The sequence below is a fragment of the Neopelma chrysocephalum genome, unplaced genomic scaffold (genome assembly GCF_003984885.1).
Source record: "Neopelma chrysocephalum unplaced genomic scaffold, ASM398488v2 Primary Assembly neopelma1_142, whole genome shotgun sequence".
In the NCBI taxonomy this organism is placed as follows: Eukaryota; Metazoa; Chordata; class Aves; order Passeriformes; family Pipridae; genus Neopelma; species Neopelma chrysocephalum.
Genome location: NW_020897804.1, coordinates 1455981 through 1479342, shown reverse-complemented (window position 1 = coordinate 1479342; position 23362 = coordinate 1455981). Strand labels below are relative to the sequence as shown.

At 41.5% G+C, this 23362-nt stretch overlaps 2 protein-coding genes across 2 annotated transcripts; both read right to left on the bottom strand.

The window, feature by feature from the left end:
- Positions 1 to 181: 181 nt before the first annotated feature.
- LOC113975660 (histone RNA hairpin-binding protein-like) lies at positions 182 to 7868 on the bottom strand. Its single transcript, XM_027699892.1, has 8 exons — positions 7640 to 7868; positions 7231 to 7362; positions 4646 to 4750; positions 4064 to 4123; positions 3679 to 3810; positions 2960 to 3109; positions 1884 to 1965; positions 182 to 1161 (listed from the first exon to the last, which is right to left on the bottom strand). The coding sequence occupies exons 1-8, from the start codon at positions 7681 to 7683 to the stop codon at positions 1045 to 1047; spliced, it is 822 nt and encodes a 273-aa protein (XP_027555693.1). The 5' UTR covers positions 7684 to 7868; the 3' UTR covers positions 182 to 1044.
- A 3038-nt stretch (positions 7869 to 10906) lies between these two features.
- LOC113975661 (histone RNA hairpin-binding protein-like) lies at positions 10907 to 22939 on the bottom strand. Its single transcript, XM_027699893.1, has 12 exons — positions 22653 to 22939; positions 20911 to 21027; positions 19039 to 19143; positions 18556 to 18675; positions 17355 to 17504; positions 16601 to 16738; positions 15811 to 15927; positions 14788 to 14895; positions 14251 to 14364; positions 13838 to 13951; positions 12912 to 13104; positions 10907 to 12204 (listed from the first exon to the last, which is right to left on the bottom strand). The coding sequence occupies exons 1-10, from the start codon at positions 22703 to 22705 to the stop codon at positions 13846 to 13848; spliced, it is 1128 nt and encodes a 375-aa protein (XP_027555694.1). The 5' UTR covers positions 22706 to 22939; the 3' UTR covers positions 10907 to 12204; positions 12912 to 13104; positions 13838 to 13845.
- Positions 22940 to 23362: the final 423 nt, after the last annotated feature.

The window sequence follows — 23362 nt, the reverse complement described above, 5'->3', positions numbered from 1 at the left end:
TCTGGTGCCCTGCACAGAAAATATACAGTTTTTAAGGTCCTGCTCAAAGTCAGAGGATGGTGCTAACACAAGTATATCCCAGCCTAGCATCAATATCTCAGATGCACAGCTTCCAGTCTTCTCCTACGTTTTGTTATCCACAGAACACTGTCAGTAGGAAATGAAGCTGAAGAGTCATAAGTAAAAGTAAAGGCAATTCCATTTATTTTCCAGCAACATCCCATGCAAAAGCAATAGAAACATTAACTGCTCTCAGCAGAAAATCTGTACAGTTGTTATCATTTACAACAGTTTTACATTTAAAACCAGGGAATTAGAAGAACCAAGAACTTTCCCTAGACGTTGTTTTCTTGACTGTATTAATAAGTGACTGATGACTATTTACAAATTTCAAATTCAGGCTACTGCTTAAAAAAAAAAGCATTATTGCATAGGATTTAGCATATTGACCTCCAATTTCTCAAGAGAATTTAATTTCCAATTGTTTCTGAAATGTCTTTGCAAATAAAGGGGTTTTTTTAGGGTAGGTAGTTAATCTTACAGTAAGTAACTGCAGTAGATGAGTTTACTAGTTACTAATCAGCCACATGGTTCAGCTGCCACATGCATTACTTCAAGTCAGACTTTTGTAGAAGATGTAATAGCAAAGGAATATACAAAAATATCTCCCTACTTTGCTCTTCATCTGCAGGTGGTGGGCAACTGAAATTATGGACACAGTGGGGGAGGTGGTGGTGGTGGGGAAACTGGTGAGATCTTGCTGTACTATTCATAATTACTTGAGGATAGCACTGCCTTTGGCTAGTTTTTCTACTGAAGAGTTTTATAAAAAAATCTGATATACATAAATTAAAAGTTAACAAGAAGTCACACAACTTAATCGCAATTTTACATAAGTCTGGTCTGGAGAATATGTAGACCAACCACAACTTTAAAAACAGTCTTCAACTTTGCTTAAGCTTTCTTACTATTAACAGGTTATGAATCAAGCTAACTTCTCAAATTTAAAGGAAACTTTCTCTAAAACAGTTTGCATAAGACTATTTAACTCACAGTATCAAATTCTTTCAGTGGTTCACTCAAACACACTTCCAAGTCAAATTCACCTTCTGCTTGATAGTCAACATGTCTAACTTTCGTGGGAGTGCCAGAACAGGTATCCTGGAAGACAAAGGCAGTTAATAATTAGCAGTTAAGTACAGGTTTAGTTATGCAATAACCCAATTAACTTCTGTAATTCATTTAGACCACCCTATAACAGAGGCTTACAAACACTTTAAAGGCCACACAAAAACCCAAGGCTAGTCTTAAGATTACAGAGATTTAAATGCAGGCTTCTGCCCATTCAACCACATTTGAAGATTTCTTGCAAGTGTTCTAAGGATCTATATATGCAAACATGAAAACATACAGATTTAATATTCATCAGGAAAAAAAATCCAGTAAGAAAAGCATTCTTAGATCTTTACTGAAGGTTACTGCTCAGCTGTACCAAGTGCCCTGTGGATATAAAAGAAGCCTTATTCTCTGTGCCAAGAAAAATCACACCCTATTTTAACATTAGGTATTGCAATCTAAAGCATTATTTCCACTCTACGTTACAATTCACAACAGATTTGCTTTCAACAGATACAATTTTCTTTTGTAGGCTATGAAAAATTAGATATTCTAACTCTCTAAACCCAAGACTACAGAGAGATATTGGCTACAGCTGGAAAATATCCAAATTTAAAGATTACTCAGCTTTATAAATAGTCCCTAAAACACAGCAGATGATGGAATTTGTTAGGTATTCAGGCTACTTGGGATAAAGTTCTAAGTAAGGTAACAATTATTAACAAATTGTTAACAAATATATTTATGTAAATGATAGATATGCTTACATCATTATCTTGACAGCTTGTTTGAGATTCAGAATTGCTTCCAACAGATTCTGTCTCCATCTCACCAAGGTCGACAGGACAACTGTAAAATCATTTAAAAGAATACAACACAAAACAAATTCATTTTTTAGTGTTCAGTTGCACTTTGTGGTGCAGTTCTGAAAAGAGTGAGCAAAGGAGAGCAAAGAGACCTACAGAGATCAGAGGGACAGTGGTGGCGAACTGGGGAGAGCAGATAGAACAGCAGGTCAGCTCCACACAGCCAAAATGAATTAAAGTTATGAGACTAAATACTGCAACTTGTCAAAGACAAAAATGCTCCAATACAAATGATAACAAGTGTTACGGAAGAGAGAAGATTTTTTTTCCCCCAGGCAAGGTTTTCATCAATCTGTTTTGCAAAGAAGGTTTAATATCCACTGTACACAGATCTAGATCCCAGCATCCAAAGATAAGACTAGTATTTCCACACCAAAGCTTTGCTTTTAGATCCCATTGCTCCACATTGGTTTTAAAATCAGCACTGTTAGGGAAAACAGCACTTTATTAAACACAGAACTGCTTCCTGAGGAATTAAGTTAAATCTGTGTCCCCTTCATTCCTTTATTACCACAATTTTTATTCTGGATGTTCCCTGATCAGCTGTATTACTTTCTACAGAGGAAAATAAGCAGTTGCATTACTCTGCATCTCTTAGAGCTTCTGCAGCTTGGACTGTGAACACTTGTAGACATGCTTTGAGTTTAATGGTACCTTGAGATGATTTCACAAGTTCTTCTCTCCTCCTCTCTGCTCAAGAAACAACTTTTCTCAACTAGCAAGTGAGAAGGATGTGAGGCACGTTCTTTTACACTGTGTTGGTCCAAGCTCAATATTCAGGGGATCTGCCCTTGGTGAGAACTCTCCAGCACTGCTCCTACCACAGATCAATCTGCAAACTGCTCTGAAACAATCAGCTCACCTCGATGGTGTGGTGTTTTCTTTTGTAGAGCACTGCAGAATGAACTGTTTATTTTTCAGACATTAGACTTGACATATTAGTTTCTATAAAAGCATCTTGAACACTCTGTACATACATTTCTTGCAGATCACATCCTCCTTCAGTCGGTGGATCCCAGGAATGCAGTGCAACTTTCCACAGTTTAATCTGCTGGTCCCATGACCTGCGGCTGTACTTCTTGAATTTATTGGGAGTTCTGGGATGAACTCCTGGTACACGATGGCATCTATTCAGATATTAGAAGTGAAAAATTAGTGGGTTTCACACATACATAACATAGTTTTAAATGTCAAGTCTTACAGCCTGTATTATTTGAGAAGAGACTACTGGGCAACTCCAGCACTCAAGAAAAGGTTTGCCCACTCCATATGAACGTTGTAGTTCCTCTTATTTCAAGTCAAATGAAGAACAAAAAAAAAAAAGGGTTATCAATCACAGGTGTGGAAATCTCATTCCAGACTCAAGAGCAACTGTAGCCCATTTTGTCTTGTAGTTAACTCATGAGAAACGTCAACTGCAAAAATCAGTTTCATTTCCTCTTGTTGACAAGCACAACCAAAAGAACTTTCGTTTCCATTTCTGCAGCATGAGGTATTTCTCACAGACTGCCTAGTTAAAAGAAAACCACACCTCATTTGAGTGTTAGTGCGACTTAACAGCTAAAATAATGTCTTAAAACATTTTTTTAGACACTTTCTATTTGAATGTGTGTTGCATACCATGTTTAGTATATCGACATGCTCAGAGAACAGGTATGACTTACAGTTCAGTTTTCCAGGAAGTCAGGCAGCTTACCTAGGAACTTCTTTGACATATCTATCATATGCAATTGTGTTTTTCCCATAATTTATCTGTTTCTGTCTTCTCATTAAAACCACTTCGTCTGTCTCAAGTTCTACTGTCGCAGTGGACTCCTTTGAATCAGAACTGAAGGAAAAAACATAGTAGATTTGGGACTGCTAGAGAACAAGCCACACTCAAACAAACCCACTTGTAAAAGACTACAAGCAAACAGGCTAAAACTTTTCAAACAAATGCTCTGGGTGTTACTAAATTACAGTGTAGAAGGAGACTTAAAATGAACTATTTTAAACTGAGCGTTTCAAGAAACAACATGGTGCATGTGAAAATTTAGACTTGTTTTCAAAATTTCCTCAGCTAAGCTAGAAATTTAACCTACCTTCCTGAGGAGGACTTCCTTTCTCTTGAAAATTCATTTATCAGGAGTTTTCTTCTGTATCTGTAAGAGTTCAAATCAGGATTAAGAATATACATAACACAAAGAGAATATTAAGACTCAGCCTCACAGTTGATTTTACTTTTCAGCAAAGCAGCAGCACCCCAGACACTGTAAACACCTTTCCACTATGGAATGGATGTTCCAGTTTTCCCTAATTAAAAAAAAAAAATAGGCAACTGAGGACTTTCTTTTTCTACGTATTTCCCCTGTTGTTATAGCAATGATAGGAAAAAACCAAGCCATTAGTGAGATGGTACTTAGATGTATTTCAATCTAGGAGATTCAGGAAAAGCTTCTTCCAAAAGGGAGATACTTAATGATACACATCCACTCTTCAGTGAGCATCCCATGATATTCCTGCAGGACCTAAGCCAAAGCTGACCTAAAAGCAGCAGCCAAGAGGCTAAGGTGGGTCTGATTTTACTACAGTGGTGAAGTTAAAAATACAAGTCAGTAGAGATTCTACAAGACAACTACCATTTCCCGTCTTTTCCCCACTTGATCCTAAACACCCAGGGGTACCTTGCAATTTCTTTGTTGACACTGGTCCTCATTTCATCTTCTTCCACTGCAGTTCCCCAGTCTGAACACCGGGAAAGGGGTCCAGGGCCTTCTGGTGTTGTAAAACTGGAACGAAAAGGAAAAAAGTAGAACCCCTATGTTAAAATTTTGTTTTATTGTATTTCCCACCCCCAGCATCTCCTCCAATCACAGCTTGATCCCTTATTTAATGCGTTTATTTACAGTACTCACAGTGGCTGTGAAAATCTTGGGCTGTTCTATTAAAATGTCATCACTGTAAAATTAAGCATCAGTTCAGAGTTCCACCTTGAGGTTGGGTGGTTTGTGTTGGGTATTTTGTCTTAAAAAGTTTATGTAGGTATCTACAGAAACATAGCACTGTAGCATGTAACGCAGCCCACCCTTTCTATAACTTTCAGCTGGTGTCCTTCAGAAAACAGTACATGAAATACCAGCTTTACTCACTCACTTATTTTCACTCCACTAAATGACTTAATTATTTATTCTTTCATGATTGCAGACCCATTAGCTATGGAAAAGACAGAAGTTAGAAGACAGAATTAAGATGTAAAGCTAATTAATTAAAATTACACCATAGCACCAGGAGTTTCTCCATGTGAAAATATGCCTCACAGAGAAAGCAAAGGCACAATAAAAGTCATATTTTAACCAGCAAATTGAGATTTGCTGTGACTTTGCAAACTGGTTTAACAACTTTATTGCAGCCCATTAGCATCACAAGCAGGTTCAGAGTCTTGCAAGGGAATAAGCTCAGATCCATTCCCAGCCATCTCTAGCTGCCTACATTTAGGCTTGTGTTTTCCAGTTTCTGTCCTCCTGATGACCAATTTCCTTAAGTACAAACTGAAAACTGTATCCTACAGAGCAGAGCTTTTTCAGAGGATCTTGAAATGCTCTGGAGACTTACCAGGATTCTGGGCAAACATGTCCCCTGAAGTCAGGGAATTAGATCCATCTGCACTAAAACCAGCTCCAACTCCCTCCCTGCTACCAAGTTGTCTTGCATGACTTCAACTTTTAGTTAAATTCAAACTAAAAATTTTTTTTAAACAAAACCCAGTTACCAACTCAGCAAAATTAAAAATTCAGAGCAAACAGTACAGGTCCCTCTGCAAATATCTGTTCAATCTATATGGATTCTTAGCATTTTCTGATATTGATTTCTAGTTTTGCAGAGAGCACAGGCCACGTTCAATTATTGCTCTCGGGTGCTAGAGAACAAACAGCACAAACCCAGCAGCCCCAACACCTGAGCTTCTTCCTCAACACTGATGTACCTTTTTATACTTGTTTGATTCTGCACCTGTGCTGTGATTACAGAGAATTAGGGACAACTGGCAGGGCTCTACGGCTTTTTCTTTCCATTAATTTGCTCTGGTGCCAGACATACTGAGCTCAGCCATCTTACTCAAGACTCTCATCCCCATTTCACACCTGGTGAAAGGTTCTGTTGCTGTGCTAGGACTGCAAATGGTGCTCAAACACTGCCAGAGGAGCAGAAAAACAAGGCTACAACCGGCCCCACCTGAGTCTGATGTATGACCCAGCCTCCATCGTGCTCCTCTTTGCTTTGCAGAATTTTAATTTGACAATGTTGAATCGGCATAAACAAAAAAAATAGTAAAAAAAATTTTATCACAGGAAGAGAACGATTTCAGTCAGAGCTGAATCCAAACTAAAATGAAAAAAGTATGCCTGCTCCATTTAATACTGGAAGACACACAGAAACATTGCTTATTTAGGTTGAAGCTGATGAAACTATCAGTAGTTTCATTCTTGTAGTCCTGTTCAAACATGTCATCTGAAATCAATTTAAGTTACTTTGGATATTGTAAGTTGAGCCGTTGACCAACATCTTCCCTGCTCCTTATCAGGAAAGGAAAATGGGTAGTTACAGGGCACAGCCCATGCAGTTTCAGATTTGAAAACTAAATTCAATCTACTGGGGCTGTGGCCACAACTCCCATCCGCTGATCAAAGTCACTAAAGGCACTTGTGGCATGAATATCTCAGACTGTAAATGTGATACTTCAACTAAAATGAAGTTCAGCTGTGCTGGGCAGTGGTAAGGAAGGCAGAAGAGCAGCAGCGTGAACACAATGGGAGAGCTCAGAAGTGGATCGCCCCCCCCACACACGTGCTGACACTTCTCAGTGTAGCCTGTACTGCCTCCAAAAACATGAAGGCAGATGACTTTTAAGAATTGAATTTTTGTCATCTTTTTTAATTTTACCACAGTGGTTTGTACAGCCTATATCTACAGATAAACAATTGTCCTGTACAGCTACTACCTCGTGATAAATGGCAATAAGCAACCAGGAAATAGGGCAGAAAATTATCAAAAATACAATTCAAGAGATAAGAACTAAATATTCACTATTCAGAGGTGACTCCGGGGTAGGAGCACTGCCCGAGATCCTTTTCCCTCCTTTAAGACCAGCTATTTATGGGTGATGAGCGACTGATAAACAGGCAGGGCTTGGAAAACTCCGCACAACAGCCAGTTTACAGCTCCTGGCGAACAAAAAGAGCCGGGAGCCGCTCCAGTGGCCAGCACCGCTCACCTGTCCTGCCGGCTCTCCGCAGGACGGGGCTCGTTTTCCTCAAAAACCGAGGATTCGGGCTCGTTCTGCCTCCGCCGCCTCCCATCGGCGCCGCGTTTCCGCGCCTGGGCCCAGCGCGGGGGGTGCTGCGGGCTGCAAAAGAAACACGGAAAAACACAAGGTGAGCACAAACCAGGCGGGTTTTAGCGCATTAAAACCTCCTTCAAACATCGCAAGTATTTATTTACTCGTTTCACTCCCACGAACCCAGCGAGGCGGTTCCACTCGCCCCCTCCGACGGGGCTCCCCCCCCGCCCCACCACCACCATACACACCTCAGGGACGGAGGGGAGCGAGGGTCGGAGAGCTGCGGGGGAGGGGAACGAGAGCTGGGCCGCCACCACCCCCCGCCTCATCCCGGCGACACTACCTGCTCTTCGTGCTGCCGTGAGGGCTCCGCTGGCGGAAGGACATGGTGAGGGGTGTCCTCGGTGGGGAGGGCCGGGCGGTGACGGGGGAGCGGAGCGGGCGCTGAAAGAGAGCCGGGCGGTGACGGGGGAGCGGAGCGGGCGCTGCGGGGAGACAAGGACAGAGGAACGCCGCCGCCTTCCCGCTCGGCCCCTTCACATCTCCCGCCGGCGCTGAGCGACACCGCCCGCCCCGCCCCTCCGCGGGACGCCTCCAAGGGGACAGGTACGGGAGGGGGGGGAAGGGGAAAGAGCAACTCCCCGCCCCGTGCCTTTACACACTGATACACACCCCATACACCCCCCCGGTAGTGTGGTGGTTCAGCCCGCTCCGCCCGGCCCCGCCCCCGGGGCGTGTTGGCGGGAGAATCGGTTTTTGGCGCGCGCTGGCGGCCTGAAAAAACAGCCAAAAAAAAAACCAAAACGAAAAAACCCGCAAAACCCCAGCCGAAACAAAAGGAAAAAAACTCACAGATCTCCGCGATTTAAATATGAAGGATGGCCGGTCACCGACACAGCTCTTCAGTACCTCTTCAGGGTATTTCAAGGGACAGTTCAAACCCTACGGCAGACGGTTACATTTATGTTGTTTTTTAAAAAGACGTGCCGTTAAATAGTATTTCATATCAATAGTGAAGGAAGTTGGGTAATGCCACGAGGTTGCTATGCCTTGGTAAGCAGAGCTTTCAGGTGTTTTTAACAGCACTTGCATGCACAGTGAGATCCTGTTCATCCTGAAAATCCGGCACACACACTAACATTTTGCAACAGTGATTTACAAACAACCCGGAGAACTCCTGCAACACAATACACACACAGCTTTAAATAAAAATACCTTTGCAGCCTCTGTGGCCTGAAGGCTGGTGGGACATGTCAGAAAGATGCAGCACACCGAGTTTTCTTCTGGCCTTACAATCACAGGATCATTAAGGCTTGAAAAGACCTTTAAGATCATCAAGTCGATCCATTAACCCAGCACTGCCAAGGCCACCACCAAACCATGTCCCCAAGTGCCACATCTGGTAAAACAGATGTCAGAAGTAGCAAACAGAAATTGTCTGAGGGGTTTTTTTATGTTTTGGTGGTTTTTTTTTAGTATCAGTTTAAAACACAAAAGCAACTATTGAAGTGCAGCAATGCTTTTGGAGAGACTTTCTGATCACAGCAACAAGGTGGTGTTTGGTTTTGATTTTTTAAAAATAAAGATACACTTCAGCCTTGCGATGCACAAAGGATGGTGAGAAGAGGATTTGCATCTCCAGAGTGGAAATGAAGCAGAGTTTCACAAACTACAAATTTCTCATGTAATTATTCACAGAAATGGAAGAGGCCTGGTACTGCGTCTGGTGTTTGCAGCCATCACGTCCACAGCTATGTGCCTTATGCTCCTGACTGAAATCAGTACTGTTTTGAGAACAGGTAAGCAAGAACTGTGTTTACTTTCCACTCATTTTCCCCCAAAGGTTGTACACAGGTCCTGTACTTTTCTCCTCAGAGCATCTCTGCTGTAGGATGTGTCCAAAACGCCTGGCTCTGGGTGGTAACAGTCGGGCTGGCTCCCACTAAGATCTGAAAATAGTACCATGAAGGGATTTACCTTGAAAATTCCTTTCCTGTTGCCTGGCCTTACTGTAATTGTACAAGCTCACATCTTTCTGGGTGGCATCTGCATGGACATCCTCACTGCTGCAGTAAAGTCTGCTCTGCCAGCACCTCTCCTTTCCCACACACCACTGTGGAAAACAAAACTGTGTTCCTGAACCAAGGACATGCTTGAAGTACAGCATGGGTTCTAAACACGTAAAAACAAATTCCACTCCCTTCAGCCTGGCTCTGAGATAAGCTGACTGGAACACCATGTTTACCTAAACACATCCAAGCAAGTCAGACAGGACAGCTCCAGCCTGGAAGCCACACACTGCTTTTAGCGTAACGCTACGTACAAATTAAATTCAGTTTATCCAGTAGAACTATCTGCTGTGACACAGCTCAGGGACTGCAGCTGCCTTGCATCTTTCTGTCCTTGTCAGCAATAAAAATCCTTCAGAAAAGCAGTTTCACAGCACAGTGGGAATTTTAGGGAGGAGATATCCTCAACTGTGATCTCAAAGGAGGAGTTTTACAAACAAAAGGTACACACAAGCCATGGCATTTCAGAACTGCCAGTGAAGGAAGGTTTCCACAGACAACGTATCATCTGTAAGGAGATCCTCACAATGGAATCATGCCAACACAAAATACTTGCCACTTCCAGGAAGAAATTTAAACCTGCCTGGTGAAGTTCGGGGTGTATTTTGGCTTAATTACAAACTGAGCACAGATTTAGGCAAAGGAGATTTAATTAAGTTGGGTAAAATTAAAGGAAGGGTATCAAATACAAACTGGGGGTGGAGTGCCAGACTCCTGCTTCACATACTTCAATTGTAAACTCTAAAATAGCCTTGGGTAGGTAAACAAGTGCATGGACAGGCTGCATTCCAGTTTTGGCTGCTCTGTCTGGACTGATGAGGTTACTGTTAATAATTAGAACAGGTGGTGATCCTACATCCAGTGGCAGCACTGCACAAAATTATTTTAGCAGACCTCAAACCTCACCTGCTCAGCATTCCTTCCCTTGTCCAAGCATACAGAACCTGGATTAGTGAACAGATCGACCCAAAATTTCACTGCCACAGGCAGGTTAGTTACTCTATTTCTAGTCTAGGTATCTTCGACCAAGAAATATAAGATCTTTTAAGGACTACTGAAGTACAATTCTTATGGATATGTGTCCATAAATTCACTGCAGGCCCTGTCCATCTTAGGCAAAAGCTTAAGGGCTCTTAATACTCATTAAATACTTAAGCAGAGTTTAACTATTTCATGACAGCCTATTACTCTCACCTGGCAGTTCCATCTTCTCCAGGAAGACACCTTTCTCATGGCATAACAGGTGCTGGGGCTTCAGCTGCTCCCTCTCACCAGGTTACATAAGTTCATGATAAGATGCCAAAATACAAACTGAGGGGTTGGACACAACCCTGAGTTGTAAACTGCATTCAAGTGTCTGATTTAATATCTGAAGACTCCTCCTTCTCTCTTTTAGCAAGGGCTAATAAACCAAAGACACCACTCAAAATAAACAGAACACCCTAAAACAAATGAAAAAGGACTTCTGAACCCACATATTCCTTTTATAATCAAACTCTGAAAACATAACAGCAAAAGCCAACTAACAACGATTTTTAAAGTTAAAGTCTTTAATTCTTCTGCATAAAGGCAAAAAGCCAAAAATGTAACACATTCCCTTATTTACAATCATCATAAATCACATGGAAGCATGCACATTGGAACAACAAGGTTCTAAATATTACTTCTTAAAAAAAGTGCTGTACAGATGTGTCCCTTGCATACACACACTGTGCTCTGTGGTGTGTGACTGAGCCACCCTTGTGCTGGGACAAATGCCTGAGCATGCCTGGAAATAACATTTTGGAACTGGGAGTAGTTTCTGGGGAAGCAGCTTACTTTCAAATCAGCAGCACAATGGGATTTTAGCCCTTGGGTACTGCCAGCCCCACGGCAAGACTGTGGCAAAAAGGCAAAACCAAACTCCTGCAGAGAGACAACTCCCAGCTCTAGCAGACATTGGTATCCCAGGACATGCTACACAAAATGCCACAAGGACTATAAAGTTCCTGTAGCTGGCACATGAATTCTGTATAAACCACTGTAGCCACAGCTCTCACTTCAATCTTCTGAGCACAGTGCCAGAAGAGTAAAACAAAGGAGAACCTATCCCAACACCATCACAACCCTCAGACTGGACAAGAGCAGCTCCACATGTGCAAATACTGCTTCTCATCCCCAGTTCTTGTAGGAACAGCAGGCACTGAACTCATCCTCTTACACTCTTTAACAGGAGACTGGCTCTTTGGGTCAGGCTGCAAAACACATAAAAGCAAAATCCGGGTATTTAAGCTGTGCTGAGGTTCTAACAGTCACTCAGCCCCTTCAAGAAAAGGATCTGATTTTGATAAACTATCTCCTTTTCCTTTCCCTTCTCTCACTTGCCTTAGGCAAATGCTATCTTAATACATCTCAGAGAACAATAAACAGGCCAAATGGATGATCACCCACTCCAAAAGTTCTGAACAGCTTGTCTTTAACAACTGGAGAAAGGTTGAAATTATCTACATTCTTCTGAAGCAGTTCTTCAGGCTGGATGTACAATTCTGGTCCAGTAAAGCAAAGGGACTCCTTGGTTTTAGGGCTGACATTCCTCAGTTTGACTGAATATTGAACCAATTCCCTGGCGTAACATTTAGGAGCAAGATCTCCATATGGAATGGCAGGATCCATCACCTGAAGTAGCCTTTGCAATGTGATGCACATGTCACCTGCAAATGCAGGTACAGCAGAAACGTTCTCACAAAAGCTTTAAGGAATATCCATTGTCACTGTAGCACAGGCTTCATGAAATTTGAAGTTTTACACTTGAGGCACAGCTTTCAGAAAACAATCTATCCTTATAAAGATCTGGAGAAACCTAAACAAAAAATCAGATAACAGCATTTTATAAATATCCTATATATTCCTAAGGTATTTGTCAAAGAGAAAAGGAAGCACCTGAGCCTACCATTCCCAACCCATCGCAGAATTTTCATCTAAATGTCATTATTAATTCATAGAATACATTTTTCTCTTAATTCTAATTAATGAATTCTGCCATATCTTAGGTGTCCTGCTGACTAAGTTTTTCACCTAGAAAGGAACCAGATAACATTCATATTTATGGACATTTAACTGTGCTCCAAAACAGCCACATTTATTTTTCCTGTTTAAGACAGAAATGTTATTTTAACAAAAAGGCAGGTGGTGTGGAATTCTACCATGTAACCCACTGTCTGGTTTTCAAGCAAGATTAACCTTCCACAGATAAAGTTCCTGCCATTTGAGAGTTAGAGCTCATCACACCTAAAAGCCATGGTTAAAGGCAGTGTCACTCTAAATACTGACCTTTGCATCCCAGGAAACCCATGTGCTGCTCCATAAAGAAGCTTTTTAATTCACTTTGTACATTTTACATCTAACACAGATATTTTTTCAATTAGAGTGATTACAAACCCCCTGAAAATATACACTCCTTAACTGAGCCTTATTTACAATGCAGACCACTGCAAAACAGCTGAATACCAACTATCTAGAAACCAGAAAGGCTCTGAAGTGTGATGTAGAGAGAAACGCTTCTTTTACCTGAATAATTTCACCTTGTGTTGATTGCACGTTTGCTGACTGTAAATCTCTTCCTCTTGCAGTGCAGATCCTACATGACAGCACCAGTTTTCCAAGACTTGATCTGCTGATCTCAGACTACATCCCTATTCTTCAAGTCTTTTTCTGTCACAGGAGAAATTCCTTCTTCAATACTTCTATATACAAAGAGAGACTAGATATTTTCAAATATTGAATTAGCACTTTGGCAAAGTGAATGCATATTAAATCTTATTCATGCTCAAAGAATTTAAATTAAAAATCAATAAAATATAAAGAAAAATGCTATCAGCTTTTTTTAAAAGCTCTATCTGCCTTTTCCTCCTATTGCTAGAATGCAAAATCTGAATGTAAAACTGATTTTGTGCCAGCAAGTTTTATTGTGCAAAATATTCAAAGATCACTGTTTAACATTTAAATCTTAGTCCACGTTTCCAAACCTGCACCAAACATAGATCAAAGACAATCTAATTACACAAAACATTCCCTGCTAATAAAACCTATTTGACCCAAGATTACTACCCATCCTATTAATGTACCACAGGAATTTACAGTCCAAGAGGAAGTTTTCACTAAAATTTACTGCTGCAAAACTTAAAAGTTGTGACTTCATGACATTAAGAGATAGAAAATGTGCTACTGTAATAATAAAAAAAACTGGCACTTTTCATTTGAGTGATAAAACACATTTTCTGCCTGACAGATAAATATTTCAAATTAGCAAGTGTGAATCATTAAATTTTTTCATTCAGGTGCTGCATTAAATACAAGAGGATGGGATAAAGTACTAATATAATAAAGGAATAAAATAAGATCTGCTTGAACTGAACAGTTTGATTGTGTAGAATGATACTGTGGATGGGCTACTAAAACAGAACAGGTTAAATAAGTAGCCAGCACAAACTCACCTTGGTATTTAAATTTTTTTCCTCATTATTGTATCTTCAGCATTTGCACTTTCCCATCCTCTTTCAGGGTATTCTGACTGATGTCCTTCCAAGAAACTGCTACAAAGTTTAAGCCTACAAAAAAAAACAAAGACGAAGTGGCTTTATTATGGTAACCTTTTTAATCTTTTTACATTAAATAGGCTACAACCTATGTATTCTAATACAGACTGTAACATGAGAACATAAGGACAGAATTTTACCATACAACAAATATTGGCCAACACATCCCCTAAGAAGAACAGTAAAAAAAAAAAAATTTAAAAATCTATCTTTACAATAAAGGCTTGGATTGAACAGCATTATTCAACAAAGCTTCTACATTAATCTGCAAAACAACCCCCAAACCCTGATTGATGAGCTGCGTTTTATACCTCTCCAGCCTGCAGTCTGTGTCTCTGCAAGTTTTGCTGTCAGGCAGAAAGAAGTTGGATTTCTTCTGTTTTGGATTGTTCCACCCTGAAGAACAACTGGCTGGAATTGGGTCACTGCATAAAAACAAATAACTATTGTTGATGTCAGCTACAAAACAACTTAACCTCCAAGGAGACAGAGAGGAAGCTTCCAGCTCCCAGGCTGAGGAAGTGAGAGGTGAGTAACAACCACAGGGACCAACTCTGCAAACTGCCACTGCTTTTCATAAGACAAAGAGTGTGAAAGGGGCTCATCTTTTGGCATTACTTAATGGCAGACGCAGCAGAAAGCAACAGATGGAGAGTCAGATTGGAAAAAGCCAAGTAAATTCAAAGAACAAAAATAACAACGAAACATATCACAGGTTGGAGGAAATGTAAGGAAGGAAAAAAAAGTAGCATTAACCCATGAAGGAAAAGATTAAGAAGAAAAGCAAAGGGCACCTTCACAGCATAAGCAGTAAACAGAAATAATGTCATAATGTTTGTGGTATTTACCTTGTTATTTCTATACCTTGCTGTACTGTCATTACTTCATCATCTTCACCAAAGGCTTCCCACTCTGAGCATTTTGAAAAAGCCTCCTGATGTCCTGAGTCAGTAAGGCTGGAAATAAAATGAAAAGGTCTGAATCCATGCACCTTTGTAACACAGTTACTCTTAATTTTTCTGAAGATAAGGGGGAATAAGTAGAGAGAAAAAAGCCAACCTGTATAAACATTTTTACTAAGGTTAGCGTGGAAAGTCTAGTAAACCCCTGAAAAACTTAAATTGATTGGTCAAGTTTTCTGGTGGTTCTGACAAAATTTTGTACAGAGTTAAACCATGCTCTCCTTTACACAGCCTATCATTTCTTAGTTGTAGGAAGACTTCTTATGCAGCAGATAAGAAAGGAGAAAAAAGGAAATATGATACCAATAGCTATAGAAGTAGCTTAAATCTTGAACAACTTAGAATAAAGGTGTTGGCCTGAAAAACTCTACCCTTGTATTATTCATTTTTTAACATTAACCTCCCTCTGTCCCAGTCCCAGTCTGGGTAAACCAATTCCTTGTTGTTCCAACCAGCATTTTCTTCCACACCATCTTTCACAAGGCAGGAAAAGCCTTAATCAAAATACACAAAGCTTCTTTTCACATACCTTAAGGGTTACAGTTAATACACATAGTACAGAGAAAATGTAACTTAGTAATAATTAAACAGGCAGCCAGTTTCAGTAGTCCAAGAGAAATTAAGAGCAACCTATTAGTGTTGCCTAAAACTACACACAAAAAAACCTCCCCTCTGTGCTGTGACTTGTGACACTGAAATTTTCCTCATCTTTGCAATGGACCTCTGTAAATATTTGCTATCATACAACACAATTATTCTGGCATGATTTCCCGTCCTTGTTAAATTGCACACACATTTAGATAAAATTAAAGCTATTAACAAATGGAGGGATAAATACCAGTCATATTCCAAAAGTCATTTCATATAATCAATGAATTTCCATATTTGGAAATGAGAGCCATTTCATACCTTTCCAGTGTGTGGTACATCTGCACATAAGGGGCTTTGCTCTCTGAAACCACAGAGGACTCAGAATTATTTCTTTTTCTGCGTTTCCATACTGGAGAAGAATCGGATGAACTGGGACTACAAAAATAAGACATAGATTTTACACACATAACATTTTTCATCTGTGCTGAAATGCTTGTCAGAGTTCTGCTAAATAATGGCACATGCTACACAGGATGACTCTTTTTGAGGTATGATTCTTGAGGCACACAGAGGAACACAAAAAATGGCTCAAATTTTGGTAACCATGCCATCGTATTATGGAATGTGAACACAACTGCAGAAGCAGCTTGGAAGCAGAACCATTCTGAGCTTCACACACATCCCCCCCCAGGACAAGATATCTTAGTTAACAGGGAAGTGCATATGGTGCTTCACTGTCAGTCTCCCTGTTGTTCTGCACACAGGCATAATACTATTAAGGATGGTGACTCCTGCTTCTGAAAAAGTTCCCCTACTTTCAGCACATGCCAGTGGTGGTCAAAGAAACCTCAGTACCCCACTGTATTAACAGAGAAGCTGAAAAAACACTGGCTTTTCCTCCTGTTAGTCATGTAATTCTGCAGTGCTGGTAATTTGTCCACATTCATGCTCTGTACCACTGATGGATTACATTCAACATCAAAACTGTCAAACTCCACAGCTGCATTTTAACTGCTCTTCCACAGAAAACATTTCCTGCAAAAACCTGACAGCATTGACATGCACTGAATTATTTTCCCAAGTTAACCACAAAAGTTTCATCTCATACCTCTCAGGTGTGTAGTCAGTCTGCCTGGATTCGTCTTCACATTCATTTCTCTTCTGCTTTTCGTCAAACACAAAGGAGGCAGAAACATCCTGATCTTTGCAGAACCATTCCTGGGAACTGCCTGAGGGTTCTGTACTACTAAAAACAGGATAGAAAAAAAAAGTTTAAAAAACTGCCCATCTGGCTTACTGCTCCAAGCAGACAGCAGTTAAGCTGTGGTAACAATTAATGGTTCATCTCATATGACATCCAAATGGTGTAAAAACTGCAACTTCCACCATAGTTTTACTCTGTTGTAATTTGACCTATTTACACAGTGCAGTAACAGAGTCAAGAGAATTCCATTCACTCTTTTCCTCCCTAATTTACTATTCTACATCTTGTAAAGTATGAGCTGGCATTAAAGATGGAAAGGTTATCAAAGTCAAGGAACAGTAATTACATTTCTGCTTATGTCTATCTCTTTCTAGAAAAATAATGTGACCTTGTGCTCACCAGTGTAAATACACAGGGGAAGGGAATGTACTACTGCAGACAGACCAAATGCCTCCCTCTCCAGAACACCTGATTAAAGATGAGCTTAGACTAAGTGATGGGAATTTCTTGAAGACTAACAGAATTCAGAAGGAAAACAAGGCATTCAAGGAGACTCCCACTTCTGAGTCTGATCTCCTCTCTTGCTCCCAGTCAGGAATGCTCTAAAGGAAATACAGAGCCCTCCTTAATGCCTGGCTTAATTCACCCATGTACACACACTGGCTGCAGATCCCAGGTCTCTTCAGCAGGAGGATCCCAGGCATGCAGTGCTATCTTCCACAGCCTGATCTGCTGATCCCAGGATCTACGGCTGTACTTCTTAAATTTGTTGGGAGTTCTGGGATGAACTCCTGGTATTCGCTGATTCCTGTAAACACACAGTAACATTTATTATTTCAGACCATTATTTTCATTCTTAAAAAAACCAAAACCTCAGTCCATCAGATCCCACTGGCACTAGTGGTCTAATAAATAAAACATTCCTATCTTTAAATATCTAACTGAGCATGTCTATTCTAAAACATTGTCAAAAATAAATCACAAAAGCAACAACTAACAATAACACGCTGAGTCAGATTTGAGGTTCATCCAGTCCAGTACTCTGACAGCTGCTAAAAGCAGATTCCTATAGCCCTTGGACAAATATGAAACTGAAGCAGCATAACTCATACCCCCTCATTAGCAGCCTAACCTCCAGCTTCTACTCAGTTTTCCTGAATCAGGTGCAGTTTCTTTGTATTCAGTGTTGTACCGAGTCTGGCTGTGATGGAGTTAACTTCTTTCACAGCAATCCCTGTAGTGCTGTGTTTTGGATTTATATCTAAAACAGTGTCAATAACACAGTAATTTCTGGCTGTTGCTGAGCAGTCCTTGTACTTCAAGGCCTTCCCTTCTCCCCACTCAGCCCTGCCCCATCCCACAGCCATTAAGCTGAGGGAGAACACCAAGCTGAGATGGGAAGCCACTGAGACAGAACCTACATTGGGGAGACACTGTAACAATGCTGTCACAAAGCAACCCAAGACTCTCTGAAGAAAAAGACATTACTGAAGATGTGACCATGCTACTGTGCTACAGTCCTCATCCAAAGATGACATTTCCTGGTACCAACTAACTTCACACTAGCCTAGCAACACTCTCCAGAATCACAGGGAGCTGATTAATACAGAGTTTACTTAAAGTATACTTGCTTCTAACAACAGCAATGCACAAAGGGAACATTTAGCTTTAAATGTTCCCTATCAACATTTGCTCATATGCAGAAAATACCTGACTTCTCTTTAAAACATCAATTGGTTTAAGTTTCCTTCACTTGTTGTTCACAGAATTTAAAGAGAACTAAAGCTCTGTGCTGATCTACGCACACATCAGGAACAAATAAGAATTTATTTGGAAATCTGCAACACAGGGCAACTTACTTTGGAACTTCTTTAATGTATCTATCATATGCAAGGGTATTCTTTCCAAAATTGATCTGTTTTTGTCTTCTCCTCAGAACCACTTCATCTGTTTCCCTTTCAGCTGGATTAGCAGAATCACTTGAAAACAAAAATTACAATTAGGTTGAAAGGAACCTTAAGAGCTTTACAAGAAGTTATATAAACAAATACTCTAGAACTTCCTGTATTTTACTCTGATAGGCAGTAAGCACAACCCTTACCTCACTAGTTTACAGAAGAGAAAGTTGTGCTAACCAAACCTGAATCTGAAATTATTATAGAAGTAGCTTTTGAGATAAAACTTCTCAGTGCTACTCTCTCCTTTAGGTTTCCTTCAGGCTCAATACGAAACAGCCTGGCTGTGTTTCAAATCTTCTTTAATGCATGTAAAGGAGTCAGAGATCATCAGATGGCTATTGCTAAAACCAATGCAACAATACTTAGTAATTGTTCAATACTTACTTCGTCATTTTTTTATTTGATGTCTTCATTGTTTTGCCTTCTTCAATTCTACCTTCCCAGCTGGGGCAGTTAGAAAGAGACCTAGAATGTTCTGGCGTTGTAGAGCTGGAAAATAAATGAATGTCTGCTTCTCATAACATATTTAATGAACAGCAACTTCAACAGTGGACAAAACCAGCTGCACAACCATAAAACCATGGGCATGCCCTTACTCTATTTCAGTTCAAAGTCACCTTCAGCACTGATGTAGGATTATCAGTTTTACTTTGCAAGGAAAGCAAATGGTCTTGAAGTGAATCTCCTGTCACAACACCTCACAATCTCTTAAAATACTTTCAGCTCAGCTTTCTCTACTACTTGAAGACCTTATGGAGATATCAATTCCACCAGATAGCCGAAGTCATGGAATTACTTGAGGTTAAAATGAGCCTAGTTGCTGCTCTCCATTGTCAGCTAAGGTCTTTGTAAAGGACCAGGGAAATGTTCAAGAAATAGAAAAACATCCATCCTGTGAGCAGAACTAGTATTTTGTCCGATGCCATCATATCCCAATATCATAATTTCAAAATGCAAACTTTGCTGTGCAAAGCCAAAAAAGCAGTCAGGAAGCTCTTAAATCATCAATTGTATCACTGATGTTCTCCAAGAGGAGGAACACTTACCAACTTCCTCATTAACTTAAAAAATGACAGCATTATACGGTTTCCACTTATGTAAGTGTTGAAAACTTCTCCTTTCAGTCCGTCCTCTTTTGCCAACATTAATGCCTCAACATTTAACATAAGTAATACAGAAGTAGATTGAGCTTATAGTCTTACTTTCCATAAATAGTTTCACATCAACAGATGAAACTACCATCCATGCTGACAGTGTCACTTTAACACAGGAAGTAAAGATTTCACACTAAAAAGGAACATATCTACTCAGCAAAAGAGAAACACAAAATGCTGCTGGCACATCCACTTAGACCCACATTCAAAACATACTGTTAGTATTTTTCATGACAGCAAAGACATAGAAAACACTCCTGAATACAAGGACTTTCCTAAGCTCTTCAAAAATTCATTTATTAACAAAGCAATATTAAACATGCCATCAGAAATTACAATCACATTCATACAATGTAATACTCAGAGATGTATGAATTATGTAAAAAAACCCATTTTCATGTACCCTCAGTAAAATATTTTCTCTCTTCTAACTTACATTCTGCTCGGTTTTCTTCAAATATCCAAGCACTCACCACTTTTCACCTTGGTGTCAGACATTAATATACCAGTCTCAAATACTTCCTCCATATTAAGACACCACTGCCTCTACCTTAGGTCTTTAGTCTAGAATATCTAAAAGCAAAGCAAAATCTTCCTAGAATTACCTACATATAAAATTTTATCTCATCTCAAATTGTTCTTAGTACTGGACTACGAAAAAAAAAGAAAAGGTGTTTACTAAAAACTGCAATACAGCTGAACATACCAAGTGCACCGTCAAGTGAAGAGACAAAGATGGTTTGCCCACATTTACATGCATAAATGCATAGGCAAAGCATGAGAGTGACAGCATATGGCTTCAATGGGAATTTTATACTAATATTGAAGACATCAGCAGTAAAGAGCTTAGACTACTGCCTCAGTATATTCCATCTCTCCCTTTCATGCGGAATACTTGCTAATATTATGGCTTGTATTTCAATCAGACAAAATAGATGGTCATCTCTTGGCAGGATGCAGGTATTATTTCCTAACTCTATATACTACTGTATTATTAGAAAACATTTAACCTAATCATGTCCAAGCTTTTCTTGAGTCCTAAAGAAGAATGCAAGAAAGTGAAGATTTAAAGACACATTTAAAGAATACATTTATTCCTTACCTCTCCAGCCAGTGGTCTGAATGCTCACATTGATATTCCTCAAACACCAAAGAATCTGAATCATTCCAGCTTCTACATTCCTGTTCTTGGTGCCAGCAGTGTGGATGTTGCACAGAACTAGAAAACAAGAATTTTCATCTGAAATCAAGTCACTGGTAGTCTATCAAGTCACATTGCCTACACAAAACAAATATGGACAATCTGATTTGGCAAACAGGTATGTGATTTGCAAGAACTTACTCATTCAGGTAACACTAACTTAACAAAGGTGTTAGACAATGCAATTGCTGAGAAAAGGCCTTAGACTAATGCAATTAGGACATCAGAATTTTCAAATAAACCATTAATATTTAGATAACAAAAAATATATTCTATTTGCAAACAACAAGGCAGGGGAAAAAACCCCTAATTGAGGAGTGTCCTCAGGGTTTATGGACCTGTGCCAAAGTTCAGACTGTCCTCTGTCAGCAATGCATTATTTGACCCTTACTTACTGTCCCAGCCAGCAGTAAACTAGTGGAAAAGGCAAATGTAGAAATATCACTTCAACACAGGGAAACAATATGGCTAAGCAGAAGTAGGTCAAATGTTCACGTGGAAACACTTTTACCCAGGAAATCCTTTACCAGACACTGCAGAGCCCTCATAAGGAGCTGACTCTACTGCTTTGCAACACACTGGCAGGACAGCCAGAGATTGCTTAAGTGTTAAGAGTTCTCTACATTTTCCTTCTCAGTTTTGGCGGCTTGGACCTCTTAAATGACAGGTTACTAAACAAAACACCCTCACAGCGTCTGCTGACACCAGACTTGGCTCCTGGGCCAAGGACCACACCTGTAGATCCACCCCCACCACCTACCTGGGAGAACGACCTGGTACTGCAGACTCTGCACAGCAAACACACTGTACCTGTGTACGTGTGAGTAACAGCAAACACAGGGCTCTTTGTGCGCCACGTCTCCCGTGGCTTAAGTCAACAAGTGAGAGTAAAGGAAGGCTTTTGATATTTTAATCCTGCACTAACCACCCATGTTTTCCTTCCCTTCCTCCTCCACCCCGACTGGCTTTGGGAGTTTCCCACTCCCAGAAGGCTCAAAGTTACCACCAAGACGTAGAGCACAGACAGCTCGCTCCGAATCGCGGATCCAGGCAAAAGGACACTGCCAACGCGCTCAGTTTTTGCAAAGGCAGTGGATGGATAAAACCCTTCTCTAACAGCCTTCAAGAGCAATTACTCGATTTAAGGACTCGAAAGAAACAGCGGGGAAAAGAATAAAATGCACCCCAGCTTAGGTACAACAAGACAACATATGCCACTGTTTGAAAACGCAGGAGGAAATGCTAAGCGAAAATGCTGACCTTTTACAAACACTGCAGTGTTTGCCTCGCACTGCCCGCCCACTCCAGCCTGAGGACAAGCCCAGAGCCCCCATCGGGCTGGGGCACCGAGCCCGAGCCCACGCCCTGCCCGGGCTGCTAGTCCCTCACTCCCCACCGACAGGGACACCAAGGCAGCCTCTGCACGGGAGGCGAGGGCGCAGGAGAAAAGGGGATGTTTGGCACAGGATCCCAACCCTCCAGCAGCTCCTCCCGGAGTAGCCCCACAAGAGGTGCCCTGGGACGGGCAGCACCACCTCTCCCCTCGCCCACACCCACAGCGGAGCCGCGGTAGCTCCAGAGGCGCCCCGAGGGAGCGATGCCTGCCCGCCCCGGACCCCCCCGACCCCCGCGTCCGCTCCCACCTGCGCAGCCCGGCCGGATCCCCGCCGCCGGGGCGCCGCTGCCCGCCGGACATGGCTGAGGCGAGCGGCGGCTCCGCGGCCGAACATGGCTCCGGCTCCGCCGCCAGCGCAGGCGCGGCCCGGCCTCCTGGAACGCGGGGGCAGCGCAGGCGCCCTCCGTGTTGTGCCACAGCCGGGAGAGAGCCCAGTGTAGGGAAGGCAGAAAGGTGCTGTTCCTGCCGGAAAGCCGATCGGGAGTTACAGGGGGAGGCGAAGGGTCCTGCAGCCCGCGCTCCTGTGAGGGGCAGGGCGCGGCTCCCTCACGGCGAGGGCGCCATGGCCCTCACAGCCTCTCCTCTGCCCTCACCCAGCGTGGGGGCGGCTGGAGCCCCCGACCCACTGGGCTCGCAAATCCAGGGAAAACCCCGGCTCCCACATCACAGCGTTACCTCACGCGTGAGTCGAGGGTTGGGTTTGGGTCAAGTTAGCCTTCTGCTAGATGTCGTGAGCTAAATCATCTCACCCAAGGTGGGCACCACAAGGTACGCTCCGGAGAAACGTGTCCCACATTTCACACCATTAATGGAATCACAGAACAGTTTGGGTTGGAAGGGACCTTAAAAATCACATTGTTCCAACCCCCCTGCCGTGGGAATGGACACCTTCCACTAGGCCAGGTTGCTTAAAGCCCCATCCAACATAACTTCAAAATTAAAACCAGAAGTCTTACA

Coding starts and splice junctions, on each gene's coding strand:
- LOC113975660 (XM_027699892.1), bottom strand. CDS start 7,683: ATGTCCTTCCGCCAGCGGAGCCCTCACGGCAGCACGAAGAGCAG. Junction 3,110..3,678: donor TATGTCAAAGAAGTTCCTAG/GTAAGCTGCCTG, acceptor ATATCTGAATAG/ATGCCATCGTGTACCAGGAG. Junction 1,966..2,959: donor GGATGTGATCTGCAAGAAAT/GTATGTACAGAG, acceptor ATGATTTTACAG/TTGTCCTGTCGACCTTGGTG.
- LOC113975661 (XM_027699893.1), bottom strand. CDS start 22,705: ATGTCCGGCGGGCAGCGGCGCCCCGGCGGCGGGGATCCGGCCGGGCTG. Junction 18,676..19,038: donor TCAAATAAAAAAATGACGAA/GTAAGTATTGAA, acceptor TTTGTTTTCAAG/TGATTCTGCTAATCCAGCTG. Junction 17,505..18,555: donor TACATTAAAGAAGTTCCAAA/GTAAGTTGCCCT, acceptor GTGTGTTTACAG/GAATCAGCGAATACCAGGAG.